This window comes from Hibiscus syriacus, unplaced genomic scaffold (genome assembly GCF_006381635.1).
Source record: "Hibiscus syriacus cultivar Baekdansim isolate YM2019G1 unplaced genomic scaffold, ASM638163v2 tig00111387_pilon, whole genome shotgun sequence".
Classification (NCBI taxonomy): Eukaryota; Viridiplantae; Streptophyta; class Magnoliopsida; order Malvales; family Malvaceae; genus Hibiscus; species Hibiscus syriacus.
The window spans coordinates 20,445-39,694 of NW_024063075.1; the positions used below are offsets into that span (position 1 = coordinate 20,445).

At 31.8% G+C, this 19,250-nt stretch overlaps 2 protein-coding genes across 2 annotated transcripts; one reads left to right on the forward strand and one right to left on the reverse strand.

Moving 5' to 3' along the window:
• Nucleotides 1–4,002: 4,002 nt before the first annotated feature.
• On the reverse strand, nucleotides 4,003–5,821 carry LOC120159910 (60S ribosomal protein L10a-like). Its single transcript, XM_039170417.1, has 6 exons — nucleotides 5,723–5,821; nucleotides 5,589–5,637; nucleotides 5,002–5,221; nucleotides 4,714–4,879; nucleotides 4,346–4,551; nucleotides 4,003–4,205 (listed from the first exon to the last, which is right to left on the reverse strand). Exons 2-6 carry the CDS (start codon nucleotides 5,591–5,593, stop codon nucleotides 4,152–4,154), a joined length of 651 nt encoding a protein of 216 aa, XP_039026348.1. The 5' UTR covers nucleotides 5,594–5,637; nucleotides 5,723–5,821; the 3' UTR covers nucleotides 4,003–4,151.
• A 5,915-nt stretch (nucleotides 5,822–11,736) lies between these two features.
• LOC120159919 (transcription factor TGA9-like) lies at nucleotides 11,737–16,994 on the forward strand. The gene is made up of 13 exons (XM_039170420.1): nucleotides 11,737–12,238; nucleotides 12,339–12,493; nucleotides 12,582–12,673; nucleotides 13,068–13,147; nucleotides 13,304–13,510; nucleotides 14,228–14,266; nucleotides 14,340–14,399; nucleotides 14,530–14,607; nucleotides 14,698–14,746; nucleotides 15,228–15,499; nucleotides 15,803–16,024; nucleotides 16,627–16,769; nucleotides 16,895–16,994. The coding sequence occupies exons 2-13, from the start codon at nucleotides 12,381–12,383 to the stop codon at nucleotides 16,977–16,979; spliced, it is 1,440 nt and encodes a 479-aa protein (XP_039026351.1). The 5' UTR covers nucleotides 11,737–12,238; nucleotides 12,339–12,380; the 3' UTR covers nucleotides 16,980–16,994.
• Nucleotides 16,995–19,250: the final 2,256 nt, after the last annotated feature.

Here is a 19,250-nt window from a genome sequence, read left to right on the forward strand (position 1 = left end):
ACAGATAACAATAATAAAGGAAAGACGGGAGAGGCAAGTGAGTTAAGATCATTGCTTATTCTAGACAATACATTCGCTTGCTATATCCAACTGCTCGAACTCGAAGATTTTTTAGGGAAATAACTATTTTTTTTTCTTTACCGAGTGAGACCAGTAATAGCTGAGCTTAGAATCAAGAGAACGAAAAACATTGAAATAACCAACAATCTTCTGGGAAAATGATCAAGCACATAATATCATCACAAATCAACTATTTTTTTTAATCACATTTGCAGAACATGGGGGATCGCCCACTTTATCGTCTAGGGTGAGTACAGATCCTTGGTTTCATCAAAACAAACAAACCAACCCAAGAACAAAAGCTATTCTTTTTAACTTCCTTTGGGTTTCAAGGTTTGAACTTTTCCACACAACGAACTGAAGATTTCAAGGTAGCATGTAAAAGAAAAATCAAAATACCGTGGAAAAATACATGAAACAGATGATCAACACAAAATATAAAAGACCAAAGAGGAGCAAAAGGAGACGAATTACCTTTAGATTTTTGGATGGAGAAAACGAGAGTTGTGTTATAAGTTTATGAATCGGGACAACCTACTGGTAAATAGCTACTAGCCGGTGGTAACTATGGGTCAACACTGCACATTTTGGCAAATGTTTTATAAGTAACTCTGCACCTACCTTTACCCGTATTTTAAATAGAAAGAATAAATAAGGGTAAACTATACAATTGTGTCATCTAACTATAACAAAAAATTTTGCAAAATGAAAAAAAAAATGGAATATAACTTTAGTTATTATGTTGCAAGTTTTTCAATTTGAGTGATCAAAAAAAAACTTTTGCTAGTTGGATTACCAAATGTGTTATGTCATAATATTTCTTTAAATTATATTTGTTTCATCGAGTTGTCTTTAAAATTTTCTTTACTCCTACTCATAATATTTATTTTTACTCTAGTTTTTAACACTTTTAAATTTTATTGACTAATAAAATTATATCATGTGACACATGTTTAAAAAAGAATTGTGATTGATTTTAATGAAAAGCTACATTTTAAAACTCATATTTTCTTTTTCATTCAATTTAGTACTTAAAATTTTTATTTAATTTTAAAATAGTTTTGCAACACCCAGAATATCAGTCTAGTAGTTTTGTATTGGCCTAATAACTTATTCAATACACTTGCTATAGCATGGAGGTTCATTAGTTCGAAATTGAGTTCAATCGGGTGAGAATTTAGTTAAATTTAAGATAAAATTGAGATTTTTAAGTTGAGAGAAAAGAGGAAAGACTAGATGTGTAATTAGACCCTTAGTTAACAAAAAGGCTTAATCTCATTTATTTGTGATGAGTTCACCGTGGGGTTAAGTTGGAAACTCATTATCTTTCTCTTCACTTTTTTTTTTTTGATAACGTAGGATCTTCTAAGACCAGGTTAAAGAACCCGATCTTACAAGACAACTATCGAAGAGGTTCAAAGAATTCACCACTTTATTCCCTTATTTTTTTTCTAAGATTCTCAGTTAGCACAATTCGACTCTAAGACATAAATCAACTCATAATCCTAAAAACCCTTACTTTACCAACTGAACCACGCCTACGACTTTGTCTTCTACTTTATCTTCTTCTTTTCTCATTCTCCCCCCAAGCAAGAGATATAGTCAAAGGCTTCATCTTTCTTCATCTCCATTATCCGAAAAATTAGAGGTAAGATTCATAGCCAAGAGTTCTTGAATTTCATGAAAAGCTCGCCATCTATGGTGTTCTTGAGCTTTCGTGATGTGTTGGGAGAGTTTGAGCCCCAAAGGCTCCTCCCATGGGTTCTATCCAATTTTCATGTGTCATAGTCGTTGTTTAACGATTGGAATGAGGTGGGCAGAGCTTTGGTGCCGACGATGCACCACACGGCGGCCTGGCATTGACGGTCTAAAGACAGCACAGGAGAGGTCTTTAAACTTCAAGAGAGAGTGATTGAATGATACGGGTAAACTTTTCTATTAGAAAAAAAAAGGAGAGAAAGAAATCCCAAAACTGAAAAAAATGGGTATATGAAATTACTTAAACTTAGGGTTAAGTCCCTAAACTTATAGGGAATTCCACAAATGACTCACAACTTTTTGATACTTAACATTTGACCTCATTTTGGGGTGTGACAGAACTAGTATGATTAATTTAGTCGCTATCGAATTAGTTCGGTTATGGAATGATTTTTTTTCAATAATCAATAGCGGTTAATTCGATTAATCGATTTATTAACCGAATGAATCGAACGTATTAAATATTAAATATATTAAATATATTAAATACATATTCTAAATTCAAACCCATTAAATTATCAATATCTAATTAAATTTTAACCCAAATAAAAAATCTCTATTAAACTAAAATTACTCTAATTAAAAAATTATAAAAAAAATATTAGTTAATTAATCGAATTTTGTTCGGTTAGATTAATATTATAAAAAAATGTTCAAATTAATTTAATTAATAAAATTCGATTTGATCAGGATCCTAATTAACTGTTGAATATATCCTAAAACAACGATCATCAACACTCAAACTCCCTCTAATGCTTGGATTATTAGTTTTGGTTTTAATAACTGATGAACGCTGTCAGAGACGAAAAAATATTGCTCTTTTGAAACTCCTCATAAAGAAACGAACATTTCTTCTGACTTATTAAAACTGCAATTAGATTAGCTTTTGATGAGAGAGAACGATAGATAATAGGAAAAAATCATGAAATTATGTTAAAATTATCTTTTAAAATATTTAACTTTTAAAAGTTACATAATGAATATTAAAATTTAATTATGTTACAAAATGAGTATAAAACCATTGAAAAATATCTCAATTGACCCTTCAGTTATAACTAAAATTTAATTTTATTCTTAATTTTAATATTTTTTATTAAGTTTATTGAATTGAAAATAAAATAGATATAGATAAAATAAATATCATCTTTTAATTTTATATTATAAATATTAAATGTGAACCATATAAATTAAAATTATTTGATATGATATTATAATATTATGGATGTATGAATTTTAAATTACATTTAAAATTGTTAAATAAAATTTAAATGTTTAAATCATATCATTAATAAAAAAATAATTTTATTATTTGATAATATAAATTTTTGGACATCGAATATCATAATTTTTTTATTTTACAAATACAACAATAATTAAATAAATAATTAGTTATAAAATGTTTTTCTTAATAAAAAATTAATTTCATCGTTTGATATGTGAATTTTCTGAAAATATTTTTTTATTTTTAAAAACAATTTATTTTTATATATTTTAAAATATATATATATATATATATAGAATTATTACTTAAAAACATTGAAAATATTAAAATGAAATTTTAGTTATAATTGAGTGACTAAATAAGATTTTTTTTTAATTTTACAAATAATTTATTTTCATATATTTTATAAAAAATATTTTTTACAATTATTACTTAAAAACGTTGAAAATATTAAAATGAAATTTTAGTTATAATTGAGGGACTAAATAAGATATTTTTCATTAATTTAGTATGTTATGTCATCCCTTAATAACATTTAAGCATTGTTATTTATTTTTAACAAAGCTTAAAGGTTAATGTCTATTTTGTAACTTTTAAAAATTTAATACTAAATAAAATTAATTTAAAAATTTTTGTGACTATTTATGAATTTTATTCTATTTTATATTAGTAGTGCATTAATGTTGTTCGTGGTACAATAATATCACTCGTTATAAACTCATCCTAGATAATAGATACACTGGAAACAAATTATTTACGTGTAAAATTTCATATAATATTAGAAGACCCGTTTTACGATTAAAATTTATATATAATTTAGAAACATATTTTATATTAATTTTAAATTTCTATAAATATATTTAAATTAATTAATTTTGTTTTATTTAATTCAATGCTAAACTAAACTGAGTAAATAAAATTGTTGAGCCTTTGCCTTATCGTCTAAATGAGACATTAACAAGTGAATCAACATTTATGTTCATATGCAAAATAAAAATAAAAAACTTCCGATGTCTCAAGCTCAAAGCTGCTTTAAGATCCAACAAAAAAAAACATAACAGAAACTTTAAGCATTCTGATTAAAACTCTTATCAGAAAGGTAAATGTGAATTCAAAAGATCCTGTTTGATGGGCCCATTGTACTCTTCAAGTAGAGGCACCTCACCTGCAATCACCATAAACTCATTCAGATTATGTTAATTAACTTCAAAATAACATCAAAATCCCATACACAAACACTATCAAGGAAGATACTGTGTGGAAGTAGCAAAGCAGACTAAACGAACAAAAGCCAAGGAAACTCACATTTTGCCAGTTTTTCTTCAACAATGAAACAAGGAAATTGACGCTCATTTGCACATTTTGGAATATCTGCTTCTCCTCCATGGCTACATTCCCAACGGCGACACCCATGCAAAGCACCTTCTTCAACTGGAACTTAACCATTGCCTTGGTCTCATTCACCTTGGACTCGAGTGATTCCTGGTGAGTGACAAGGGTGGGGAATTTTCCTGGCATTTGTCAACAAAATCAGCAATAGAACCCAGTTCAAACACCACGACCGACAAAATGCAAAATTCCATATATTGTCAACCTACAATTTAATAAGCGAGTACAACTGGAAATTTATGAAAACGGATACAATAATAATGATGCTCATAAAGAACGCTTGCCTGCTTTGTTGAGACCAGGACCCAAGAGACGAGGGATCTGCTTGATGACAGATTCAGAAGCCAAAAAAGCATGATACTTCTTGGCAAGCTTCTTCACCAACTTCTTGTTCTTGTTAAGCTTCTTAAGTGCTTCAACATCCATATAATCCAAACCTATTTTCTCTGCCTGCAGTACAAATTAATAAATTTGAAACAACCCTCAAAGCATAAACCATTACCCAAATGTAAAAGCCGAGTCTTCAAAGCAAGGTAAGCAAACAAGCTCATCTTTGAATGGTGCAAAACTACCTCTTCAACATGTTGAGCATCTCCAAGCATGCAGATCTTCATTTTAGGGCGAGGAATGTGTGGCAGCTTAACGGAGCCACTGAAACGCTTGTCTTTTTGGGGATCATAGTTTTTCAACCCAATCTGGAGCTCAATGGTCTCGGTAAACTTACGTTGCTTCTCCTTGGACTGAGCTACTATGGTTGAAATAGCTTCCCTGAGGGCGTCACTCTGAAGCTTACTGTAAATAAAAAACCAAATACCGTTTAGGAAATAGAACCATAAACTAGTAGATAAGATCCAACAACATGCTTCATAGGTTCGAATAACGAAGGATCAATGATCCAAGGAAACATAAACAGCTCATAATCATAAAATGAACACCAAACAGATCATTCCATAAAACAGAAATCAATGAACGGATCCAAACTCTTCTAATTCAAGTCCAGTAAATAAAAAAAACAACAGAAAAATCCTAAGAAACATCAAGGGATAAAAGGAATATATCAAGAAGACATGTATAAATTTGGGTAATTTAAATTCAGCATCATTCAGAAGAACAGACACCAAGCTAACAAAATTAGCCAGAAAATGACGATCAAAATTACCTCATTTCCGAGTATCTGTTCTTTCCACGAACAAAACTATAAAATTTACCTGTAAAATTATCAATTCATACAAAAAATTGAGGAAACAAAATTATATCTGAGAATAAATGAGGGTTGGAGTACAAAGTCGATACCAGATGAGAGAAAACCCTAGCCGCGATTTGAGATTAGAGGCAGGAGATAAAATATACAGCAGGATCAGTGATAAAACCCTAGCTGTTGTAATAAACTGAAACCGGGCCCACTACCGGTCTAGACCGAATTCGTTTGGGCTGAGACTTGTTTTGGTGTGGATTAGGTCTACTCAAATTATTTTCAACAGCCCAAAATAGCAAATAGATTGAATTCTATTTTTTAATGAATAATTGTATTCCAATTTGCGAACGCATTATGAAAATTAATTTTCTTTAAATTAAATAACTAAGATAACAACGAACCAAGCGAATTTATTAGTAAAGAAATTATTATTATTTTTTAAGATCCCGAGTTCGAGCATAAAAAATACTAAAAAAATGTGACTATTCAATGTCAAATAATTAATTTGGATAGATAATCAACAATTTCGGTAATGTAACAAAAAATAAATATTTCAAGTGAAATATTGTCACTTCATTTAAAAATAATCTTTTTATTATTAATATAGGATAAGTTAAGAAAATATCTGTTAAAAAATAACTCTCAATTATTTGAGATTGAACGTTCATAACTCTAATATTCAAATGACCAATTTTGAATACACCATAAAAGCCCTAAATGATGTAAAAGGGCTGAATTGTGTAGAATTCCCTTGCTATGTACAATGCCTCTGTTCCCGACACCGACATGACACTCTTTTTCCTCCATCTTGGTCTATGAAGGTTTTTTTTAACGAATACAGATTTTTTTATCTCGTTTTGTATACATTCGATCAATAAAATACAATGTTACTGGGTTCTTTTCATATTGATCGCCATTCTCATGTAATATCCCAAATTTTGTCTATTGACTAAAGTGTAAGTTTTGAAAGTTTAGTAGATAAAGTATAAACTTTAAAAGGTTTAGGGACCGAAATTGTAATTTTTAAAAGTTATATATTTTAGCCTGTAAATGAAAAGTTTGGATTAAAACAAAAATTTTAGTGGGAAATCAAATTTTGGTAAGAGAATTATGTTAAAAGCTATCAAGCAGTAAAGTTCGGTATTGAAATAGAATATTCGGATCAAATTGGAATTTTACGAAAATTTGAAGGATGTTATAAAATGATAGGAAATATTTTTTTAATATTTTAGATCAGAGAAATTTCAAGCCACTTTTGAATTGGGAAATGTTTTAAGAAAATCATGTGACATCTATAACATGTATTGGTATAAATATGTGGGTCGTAGGTGTTACATCTCAAATACAATATTTCAGTTTTCTTCGTATCTTTATACTTAATATTTTGTTTTTGTATAAATTTTTTGGTTATTATTGTCCTATTTTCTCTCTTTATTTGGATGTATTGTAATTATGTTTCCTTCTGTTATTTCATTAATAAAATTCACTTGTCATCATAAAAAGAGAGATTATTAGCGTGTGGCTTCCTAGTACATTTTTGGTTCATGTGAAGAAATGAACTATGTTGAAAATCTGAATGAGCTTTCCATTTTCCTACTAGAATGACTCAAGTACGACGGTTTTAATATATGACTAATGAAAGACGCTATTGCTGTTGTGAAATTCAAATTGAAAACACACCTGCAGGCGTGAATGTATATTAAAGGGAGGAAAGTTGCAAATGCATTACTTTTTCAGAAGTTATTAACTGCGTGAACCAAGTAGAATTAGCTTCGGGTTCATGGTCGGCTTTATTTGAAGTATATTATCGTGGATTTTCTATTGATAATTTAATTTTATATGTTTCGAGCTTTTATAATTCTGTATTTGTTTTATAGTGTAATTTTCTAAGTTCATTAAGTAGAATAAGTTTTGGATTCATGGCGGACTTTATTTGACTACCAATAGTAATGTTCCTAAGTTGAAATGGCGTTCAGCTTTTGGATCTTGTTGTGTACCTTTGAATTTCTTTGCAGAAAAGGCAATCCAAGGTGTTCCAATGTTATTATTGGGATGCATGTGGTAATTCAAGGGCAGGCCATAATTTAGGGCTACAATTTAGAAGAAAATAAAAAGATGTTTTTCTTTTAGACCTCCCACAGTCAATGTATTAGAATAAACAAAATAAAATTTGTTAGCATAAGGTCAAAACTCTACACCTCGATTGGGAACGAATTCTCCCCCTATTTTCTTCTTTAATTATTAAGTTATTTAAATTTAATAAACAAGTGTTGGTTCAAGCGGTAAGCAGTTTGATATCGCTTAAGCAATGTTTCGAGTTCGAGTCGTTGTGTATGCAAAAAATCTCTGCTGGGAGACTCATCCACCAAAATCAGATGTGTGACGCGGATCAGTCCGGATTAATCAAGATAAAACCTTGAAACCAGGAGGAAAACGAAAAAAATTATATAAATTTAAATATTAAAATAGTTATACGTGGTTTTAGTTTATTTTATGCATTTAAAAAGTCGCAAAAGTTATATTTTCATACTATATACTTAATATATATGTATTGATAATAAACTTCAAACACCAATACTTAATAAAATAAATAAATATGAAACCAATGGGGTCCTAGATCCTTTAAGCAAGGTCAATGACCCGAATCTTGACGATCGCGATTGGAGTAAATTGAGTTAGGAGGGTCCCCTTACCTCTGTATTACTCGATCCAGATTAGTTTATCAATAGATCGGATACCGGTGATTACACAAAAAATAAAAAATAATACAAAAGTATTTATTAATTGAAATATACAAAATTACATATAAAAAACCAAGGCCAAGTTGATCACTTAAATAGCTGGCCTGGGAAAATTATTCAACAAATTCTTAACTACCATAATTTGGGGGGGGGGGGGTTAGGATAAGCAAAGCTACATTTCACCGTCTAATTATTCATATTAGTTATATTAGATAATGTGATCATTTCTTTTAATAAAGTAATGAATTATAATTGAAAAAACAAATATAAATTACGATTTAAGTTTTTAACTAAATTAATATCTTAATTTTAACACGAACAAAATTATCTCAATATCTAAAAGAATGATTGTTGTACATAGAGATTTCGAGTTCGAACTCCAACATATACAAATAAAGTGTGTGAACGTTTATTTATATAATCAATAATGTTTAATTCAATGATTGATTATTGTTGATAAGATATTTTAAAATCGATTCTTCAAATCAAATTTTTATATCTATAATGTGAAGATTTAAATATTTAGCCTTAGTTAAGAATTAATACCTCATTTAATTGATGATATATGCATTTTTAATATTTTTTTATTCCACCAAAGATCTAGCTTCAATAATTAAGCATTCGATGTTTTCCCTTTGCCACCATAAATGGAAGAACAATGAGTTGATGGGGTCCAATGCCAATGATTGGTAAACATGATTACATTCCCCTGTGATGAAAGGTTAAGATCAATGGGCATATATACATCTGAATGACGGCTTCTCCCCATGGCATCCCATCATCCATTAAAGCTTCACCTGTTGGAGACATCCATGGCAGCTTCCTAATAACCCATACACATGACATTTTGTCAAGCAACTCAAGGAATGATTCCAATCAAAGAACCTGAAGCAAGTTGGGGTTTAGTTTTGTTTTAAGCTATCATTATCTTGTGCAAATTAACTAAGCAATACAATATAATTCACTTTCCCATGCTTAAATCACAAGCAATTATGACCTTAACCCTTTTTATGTGTATAGGTCAACAAAATCTACTGATTCTATAATTAAGGGTAGGGATGGCAAACAGGTCTAGTTTCGTGGATTCCGCACCGCATCCGCTTCAATTGGAGCGGGGGATGGGTATAATTTTAGCGGGTAGTGGGCGGGTGTGGATTTATAAAGTGGTACCCATCGTGGGTGGTGGGCGGGTAATGGGTTTGAGACATTACCCGCCCCACATCCGCCCGCCCAGCTAAATATCTATTAAATTTTGGACCATTATGAATTTAGGTGTAATTTTAGAGACTAATTTATAAATTTTAATATTGTATAATATATAACATATAATTTAACCAAATATTAAGGATATTTAGTCTTTAATCTGGTCTTTAATTAGGGAAATATTCGGCTCTTTGATTAAACTCATAATCCCACTAACCACGTCACTTTCCATGTTCTTTAGCCCATGCTGCCCATCAAAACACAAATTAGCCGTACTATATGCATTAACATCAAAAGCAGAAGTTTTCATGTTCTTTAGCCCCTCAAAACCTATATTAAGCGCACTATGAGCATTAACATCGAAAGCAACTCAACAATCCAGCTCTGCGACTACATGCTCCCTACAATCTGTCTCCATAACATTCGTAGAGCCACTCCTCTGAAAAATTGAACCATGCGTTGCTAGCCCATCACGAACTGTCTGGGAACCAACTCCAACATCCCATTAGTTTGCTGTAAGGCGGGTCTAGATGGGTATGTCGCTAGTAGGTAGTGGGTGTGGGGATAGATTTGAAAATGTACCCGCGTGGGCGGGTGTGGATTTAAAAATTTGTACCCATCATGGGTGGTGGACTGAAAAATATTAGGTGGGGTATGGGGATGGGGGAGGGGGTATCCACACCCGACCCGCCCGTTTGTCATCCCTAATTAAGGGTAGGATTTGATATGGACCAATCACCTTTCTCCTACAGGGAGTTTTAGTTTTGTTGATATCTGTGCATCTGTTCAAAATGTTCCTTATGAAAAACATGTTGTAAGGTTCATTGGGAACAAAATTATCTTCTTAATTATACTAAACTCAACTAATCCATCAACTGTTTCTTTATTGTTTTTTCCACTAGTTTTTTAGACCAATAATTGGCATCATTAAGGGAATAATTGGTAGAAAAGGCATATTTACATATAAAACTAGCATATTTAAATTTGTGGCATTCTTTATCTTTATCATCTTTTTTTTTTTAATTTGTTTTCCTTTTCTTTTTGGGTTAGACAGTCTGCAATTTAAGGGTAGCTTTGGGGATATACATGCAAACCAGATTTGAATGTCTAGATACAAAGTTTGGGACACTGCCAACAAAGAATCCTCACCTAATAATGGAGGAGTAAGCCCTTAAAGAGGGCATTTTTTTCTCTTTCAAGTCCTCAAATTATCATGTAATTATAGTTTGAGAGCCCCCCCCCCCCCGCCAACAACACAAAAGAAAAACAAATTTTCTAATTAAGGGAAAAGAATCTAAAAATGTGGCATTGAGAAGGGGTTTAGGTGATGAAAAGGAAATGGATGTTGACCCATCAACAAAAGGGCATAATTCCAAATAAATCCATCCCAAAGATCAAAGGATTTATAAATACACAAGTGGGGTTTTTGCCTTGTTCCTCATTATTTTAATGTCTGCCGTTGGGATGGTAAGTGCCATTATTTGTCAAAAGTAAACTCTTATAATCCCATGTGCCCCTTTTTAGACGGCTTAATATAGTTTGTTACACGAATCGAGCGATCTCGGTGGAAAAAAATTATTATTGGTTTTTGAAGTTTTGGATTCGAACACTAAAAATGTAAGAGTTATATTTAAACAAATACTATTTTATACTTATCTCAAATTAATCATAATAGTTTGATCATGCATGAACCAAATGATCTTATCTTTAAAGGCTTCAAGTTCGAACACATTATTTGTAGGAATATTTGAGTGTTTATCGTTAAATAATTTAGAGTATTTCAAACAAATAATATCTTATAATTGGTTTAATATAATAAACCATTTATTCCTTTAAATAAGATTAAGAGTTCAAATCTTAAGATTTATGAATAAAATAGATTGAGTTAAGAAAATATCACATAATAAACCTTTATAAAATCTAACCTAAAATAATCGATTTGATAGATACCATAATTAAAAACAATTGAGACATATATACTAAAAGGATCAAGAAAACCACCACTTTTCTTTCGTAACCTTTTCCTCCTTTATGGTGCTCTTTTTTTTTTTTTTTTTATCACCATCTCTTTCCTTTTTATTAAGAAAGAAAACCTTGTGTTATCTAATATTCAATGATGAAATAAGTGCTATCATTTATTATATTATTTTTTTATAAAAATGTCTCATTCTAACAATAAAACATATATTATTATGATAATATATTATTTTATTAGATTTAGATTAGTACTTTGCAGAGCTGAAGAGGTCCATAAAAAGAACCAATGAGAAAGAACAGGCGGTTAAAGAGAGAGACAGAGTGGAGTAGGAGTCGGTGATTCTAGTGGATTCGTCTCTGCAATATTTTTTGCTTGAATATTGTTTTTTGAACTCAAAAAGGCAGAAACTCTGGGGAGACGGCAAGCAAGGACAAGATTTTGTGTAGTACCATGATAAAAGAAAAGGGAGATGTCCAAAGTCTGATTCAATTTCCTACACTTTTACAAGACAACAAGGTGCTGTAATAAAAGCAAAACTCTCTCTCTTCCCATTTCGAAAAGAAGAAGAAAAAAGATCAGATAGATTAAAGCCAAAAAGAAAGAGACACACCCGATCAAAGGAACAAAAGTTGCAAGCTTTTCATCTTATCTTCTTCTCCCTTGTGCCTCTCCTTCTTCAGCAACAAGCTAAGGTAAACTAAACCAATACCAACTTTGGGTGTTTTTTTGTTTTTGTTTGTTTGCTTTTAAAGCCACTGGTTTTCATTGTGGCGCAACGTGTTTTTGGTTTAGCTGTTTCTGGTTTGAAGAATGGTCTAGTGAACCAAGTCTTGCATGGCAAACCATAGAGTTGGGGAGACCGGTTTGACTGACTCGGGACCTTCGAATCACCACCATGATATCTCTTATGCAGTTCTTCATGGAATGAATGTTCCCACAAGTTTCATGTATGTTCTTTTGTTTTTCAAAGGTGTTCGTTTTAGTGTTTCTGTTATATTTCTTCTTAATAACAAGTTACCAATTTTTGTCTCTCAGCCATCAAGAAGGACCTGCGTTTGGTTTTGGAGAGCTAGAAGAAGCAATGGTGCTGCAAGGAGTGAAAACTCGAAACGATGAAGCTAAAGCACGTATGCTCTTTCCTCATCATTAAGTCGTATTATTTCAGTTGTTTTTCGTCATCGATATTCTACATATGTCAGCAAAACCAACTCAAAAACTTAACCTACCATGACCATCCTATAGCTAAAAGGAGAGAGAAAAAAAAAAGTAAAAGAGATGGGGGGTTTACCATTTCCAACACTGTAATGATACAAAGGGAAGACACTTGAATGGCGTGAAGATACAAACATAGAAACATTGAACTGTAAAAAATTATAAAATAGCAAAGCAGGCTGATTTATTAGGTAGATTTGCTTTATATCTTCAACCTCTCTTTGGTTTTGAAAACTTTCTGAGTTGAAAAAAATCTTGGGTAATCTTCTGAGATAGAGTTTTTTGCTTTCTTTTGTGATTCTGTGGCAGCTTTATTCACAACAGGCAGACCAGCAGCTACCCTGGAGATGTTTCCTTCTTGGCCAATGAGATTCCAGCAAACCCCTAGAGTAGTTCTCTTTTTAACCATCGTTTGACCATTTCTTTCACGGTCGAACAGTTTCTGTTTTTTTTTTAGGTTTCTTATGTTGAAAGAGTTGACAAACTACAGTTGATCTTTATATTATATGTTTCAGAAACTTGTTTTAAACTTTGATTTTATACAGGGAAGTTCAAAATCAGGAGGGGAAAGCACTGATTCAGGTTCTGCAGTGAATACAATCTCCAGCAAGACCGAGATCCAGCTTGAACAGGATTCTCCCAGCAGTACTAAAAAGACAACTCCTTTGGATCATCAACAAAAGATGGCAAGTGATATCTCAAGAACTGGAACATCACAGAATCAATCAATTGCAGAACTACCCCATGAAAAGGTCCTTAAATCTCTCTCTTTCCTTACTATATCCCAACAACTGAAGTAAAAGTTGTACCTTTTTTTTTGTTATTATTACTGTTTTGATCCTTCTCTCTCTTCGTCTATTCAAAGGGGTAAACAGATCCCAACAAACCCTCAGAAAATCAAAGGGTTCAGAGTTTTTTCCTGATCCCTGGACGATTTCCTGATGAATGTCTGGCATGAAGAGAGAGAGAGAGACAGACGCCAATTACACATTGGAAAGCAAAGAGGGAATGTGTATTATATATTACCTTTGTATTTTTCTTTTACGGTAAAACCATGACCCCACTTTACTCGATCCCTATAACTCACAGATGAGCTTCAGTTCTTTGAACTGTAGAAATCAGTTTCGGAAGTGAGAAAATAAACCCCCAAGATCGGATTTTTTATTCTGACTTAGCTGCTTAAGCTAGATAGTTTAACTGCCAGTAAAATAACCAAAAGTTTTTTTAATATATTTTTATAAACACATTCCTAATCTTTTTCTAGCCTACCAAACAGACAAAGGCTCTCATTTTCCTGACCAACTTCTTGTCTGTGTTTGATAAGAATCTTTTAAATCACCAACCACTGCGTTGTTATTCCTCTTTTATCCTTTTTTTCATGATTTATTATAATCAAATATTAAATGGATATTATTCCCTCTAATTATACACCTGTTAATGCACACATACACTTTTCTATGATGTTGCAGAGAAGGGGTTCAACTTCTGAGAAACAGCTTGATGCTAAGGTACAAAAATAAAGCATTTTATTTCTTGGTACTATTATTTTTGTTTCTGTTTAAAAATTGTTCCTTTTTTCAGACACTGAGACGTTTAGCCCAAAACAGAGAAGCTGCAAGGAAAAGTCGTCTTAGAAAGAAGGTTTGAAGATTTTTTCATATCTTTTGGATATAATATTTTTGTATCAGACATGCAAAAAAGAACATTTGCATGGAGTTTGCTGGCTGGAGTATTTGTCTTAGGAGAAACTGGTTCACTTGTCTTAAAATAGGCTTATGTTCAACAACTAGAATCAAGTAGAATAAAGCTAACTCAACTTGAACAAGATCTTCAGAGAGCACGATCTCAGGTTTTCGTTTGTTTCTTATTCTTATTCTTCCCCTTTACAGATAAATAATTTTACCAGTATAAGAAACTATTTTACTTTTGAATGTAATAGGGACTTTTCTTGGGAGGTTGTGCTGGTGCTGGTGGAAATATCAGCTCTGGTAAGTCTGACAAAAAAGAAAAAAACTTGCATTTTTAAATGGGCTCTTATTATTTGTATTTTCCAACAATTATGAATCATTAAAATGGGAAATGCATTTTTCAATAATGGGTAGTCTTGGAAGAACGGTGGAAAACATGTGTAGCTTGTTTATATTTCTTTTCTTCTGAAAATTTGAAAACTTTGACATATTCAACATTAATTTCAAGTCAATTCAATACTTAGATACAAAGAATCCTTTTCTGTTCATATTTATTCTTTATTAAGTTGCTTAATTAAATGGTTGTCTTTAGTTTTCTTTTATAATAATTGCTACTTCAACCTTCACCTACACTGTTTCTTTCATTAATTCACTGCAACTTTTACTCAATTTTGAAGGATATATGTTCTAAACTTCTACACAAGTTCTTCTTTATTACTTAATTTTTTTTTAATGTGTGTGTTGTTTCATTACCGTTATTGTTCTGCTTGTTTCACTTTAGGGGCTGCAATATTTGACATGGAATACTCGAGATGGTTAGAAGATGATCAGAGGCACATGTCGGAGCTAAGAACTGGTTTAAATGCACACCTTCCCGACAGCGACTTTCGAATAGCCGTGGACAGTTACATCTCACATTACGATGAGTTTTTCCGGTTGAAGGCCGCCGCTGCAAAGGCCGATGTTTTTCACCTTATAACTGGCATGTGGACGACTCCGGCGGAACGCTGCTTCCTTTGGATGGGAGGTTTCAGGCCCTCCGAACTCATCAAGGTTTGAACTCCTCAAATACCTTCATTTGTCTATTAACAAAAAAAGTATGCTAAACATGGATGGTGATTTAATTTAATTGTTTTTGGTACAATAGTTTTAAAAAGTTAATAATTCATGTAAATTGTAAGGAGCCGTGGTTTTACCATTGATTTTTACTTGTCAACTTAGCATTACTGTTAGTTCCTGGACTGGAGGAAAAGTTTCATCTTCTAGATTTAGATGGTGAAATTTTAAAATGAACTGAAAGTATTTACTACATTTTGCTGTCATTTATGTTTAAACCAATTCTGATTTATTTTTCAGATGCTAATATCACAATTAGATCCACTAACTGAACAGCAAGTGATGGGGATTTACAGCCTCCAGCATTCTTCACAACAGTCAGAAGAAGCACTCACCCAAGGCCTCGAACAGCTCCAGCAGTCGCTGATCGACACCGTTGCTGGCGGTCCGATCATCGACGGAATGCAACAAATGGCTGTTGCCTTAGGCAAGCTTGCCAACCTTGAGGGCTTCGTTCGCCAGGTACCATCGGAGTTACAACACTCTAATTAAAACACACAGAAATGGTTATAAAATAAAAACAAGTGTATTTTGAGATTTTGAAAATGATAGGTTGAATTTGTTGATCAAATAAAAATAAATTTAATGTGGGAAATTATATATTGCTTTATCTGTAAGGAGTCCATTGCAATGTTGAAAACTGCAGCATTGATTGGGTATCTTTATCTATAAAAGTTCCTATCATAACGCTGGTTTAATAGTGATATCTTCTGAAATAAAAAACCCTAACTTCAAACTATCAATGGAAAGAGATTAATTATAATAAATCATATATATATAATAGACACAATGTTAAGATAAACTTCAAATCTTTTGAAATATATACATAGATATGAACCGAGAGAGTTGGCGGTGGTGAGAACATCGTCTCTGAAAAACTTTAAACTTTGATATAATTTATGTATTTTTATTGATAATTTATTTTTATCCTCTTAAAAATTATATAAGTTATTCCCTAACATATGAAATATCGTGTATATTCATGTGCAGATATATATATATATATATATATATCAAACTTTTCTTTATTTTCTTCTTTTCTCAAAGTTGCAATTGTGATGTAGGGTGACAATTTAAGACAGCAAACCCTTCACCAGTTGTCCAGGATACTGTCGGTTCGACAGGCGGCACGGTGTTTTCTGATGATCGGAGAGTACTATGGGCGTTTACGAGCACTTAGTTCCCTTTGGGCGTCCCGTCCTCTAGAGTAAGATGTCTTCAACTTTTATTACATTAAAACAAAGAAACCCTAATGGAAAAGAATATACATAATTTTCTACTCACTCGCTCTTCCTTTTGTAATTATTGATGATAGAATTTGGATTGATGTAGGAGCATGATGAGCGATGATCATTCGTGTCAAACAACAGACTTGCAAATGGTTCAACCCTCACAGAATCATTTCTCAAACTTTTGATAAAGAACAATTCACAAAATCATGTATTTTCCACGATGACGCTGCCATGCAATATAATAATATTATACACTGGATTTGATGAAGCTGCTTAAGTTAGAGGGTATGTTGAGTCTTTTCTTTTTATCATTAGGTTTATCCCTGTAAATGAAAAAATATATCAATTTTAATGTGCACCTTGGAAGCCAAGGACGGAGTCAGAATTAAATATTGATAGAGGTGGAAATATTAGAATATTTTAAAAAAATATAAGGATTTATTAGGTATTTAAACTCAAAATTCAGCACGAATCAAGTGACTTTAGTGATTAAGAGATTGTTATTATCATTGAGGTATCGAGTTTGAGCATTATGCATGTAGAGGTATGAGTTCGTTGTCAAATAATTTAGAGTTTTTGTATAAATATTATTTTGTATTCACCATAGATTTATAAAATAAAAAAGGTAAATAAAAAAATTCAAAATTCACAAGATAACACTCAATTTGTCTAATATTTAAACTTACAATGACTTAAATTGTTATTAGACCAAAAATTTTGAGAACACGAGATTATCCTTTTTAGTTCGTTCTTCACTTGATTAAATACTTAATAAATTCTTATATTTTTTAATTTAAATATTTATTTTTATATGAATCAAAATATAATTAGACTAAAATTATATCAAATATATAAATTTTAACAGGGTCGGGGATCCTTTGGGCCCTCATTAAGCTCTGCCCCTGTTGGAGGCTGGAACTAATTTTCTCTTGTTTGAAATTATCATCAAAGAAGAGTCAAAGTTGAAACTAATCTAATTATAATCTCATTTGAATTTTGTTGAAATCTAAAAGTAGCCGACTAAACAAAATGATACCAATCCATTCAAATCAGCTCGCCTTTATACATATACATATACATATACATATACATATACATATACATATACATATACGCATACGCATACGCATACGCATACGCATACGCATACGCATACGCATACGCATACGCATACGCATACGCATACGCATACGCATACGCATACGCATACGCATACGCATACGCATACGCATACGCATACGCATACGCATACGCATACGCATACGCATACGCATACGCATACGCATACGCATACGCATACGCATACGCATACGCACGCATACGCATACGCATACGCATACGCATACGCATACGCATACGCATACGCATACGCATACGCATACGCATACGCATATACATATACATATACATATTCATTGGTTTGTGATTCTATGAGATTTATTAGTTGTTTACTTTCTTGATGTTTGATTTATTCGTTCGTATGTATGTTACATTTTGTTGATTTTTGGATATATGTGTCAGATGAGACTGTAATTATGGGATGATTTGTTTTTCATTTATCCGTTTTAGATATTTTCCAAAATTTTCCCTTTATGTTTGGTGCTTGGGAACATCGAAGTGATCCGTCTCTGTATATTGTTGTTTCAATTGTTCATATTCTTACTCATCAGACTGTCACTGCTTGCTCACTATTATATTTTGCTTATGATAGTCATAAATATATTAGTCCAGTATGTATATGACAAATTGTTGTTGATGATGTTTTATTTGATCAATCCCACTTTAAAAAATTTTCTAAAATAAAAAATATATTTTTTATTTTAATCAAACTCTAGTCACAGTTATAATATATGTATTGTCAACCCTGTATCAAATGCACACTTTGTTGTAGTGATTGAGAGATGGATGGTTTCATATGTATATATTTAATATTTTATTCTCTCACAATTTTAATCAATCAGATTATAATATGTGTTAGTAATCAAAGTGTAGAAAGATTATCAAATTCTCACCTTTATAACAAAAATTAGAACAATAAACATCTAAAAATATATCCATACATGTTCTGAATCTTAACACCTTTATAACAAGACCTATAAATATTGATTTATCAGTAAACACCTAAAGAATAAAACATTAAAAGTACTATTCATGTTTGAACTATTCGAAAAAAATTGAATTAAATGGAAAGACTGGACGGAAGGAAAGGACTGTAATACCCTTGAATTATAAAATGACCAAAATGCCCCTGGAGTGTAAATTACCTAAGATACCCTCAAGTCATGGAATGACTGAATACATGTTCGTCTCCTCGAGGTTCATTTGATGATAATTCTGAAAGTGCTCAGCTCATCTCAACTCACCATTATGGCGCAATTAGTACTAAGAAGTGAATATTCATGAGACCACTTTACCCGCAAACTCTGTAAGTACTGTATTATTGGGATCTGATCAGT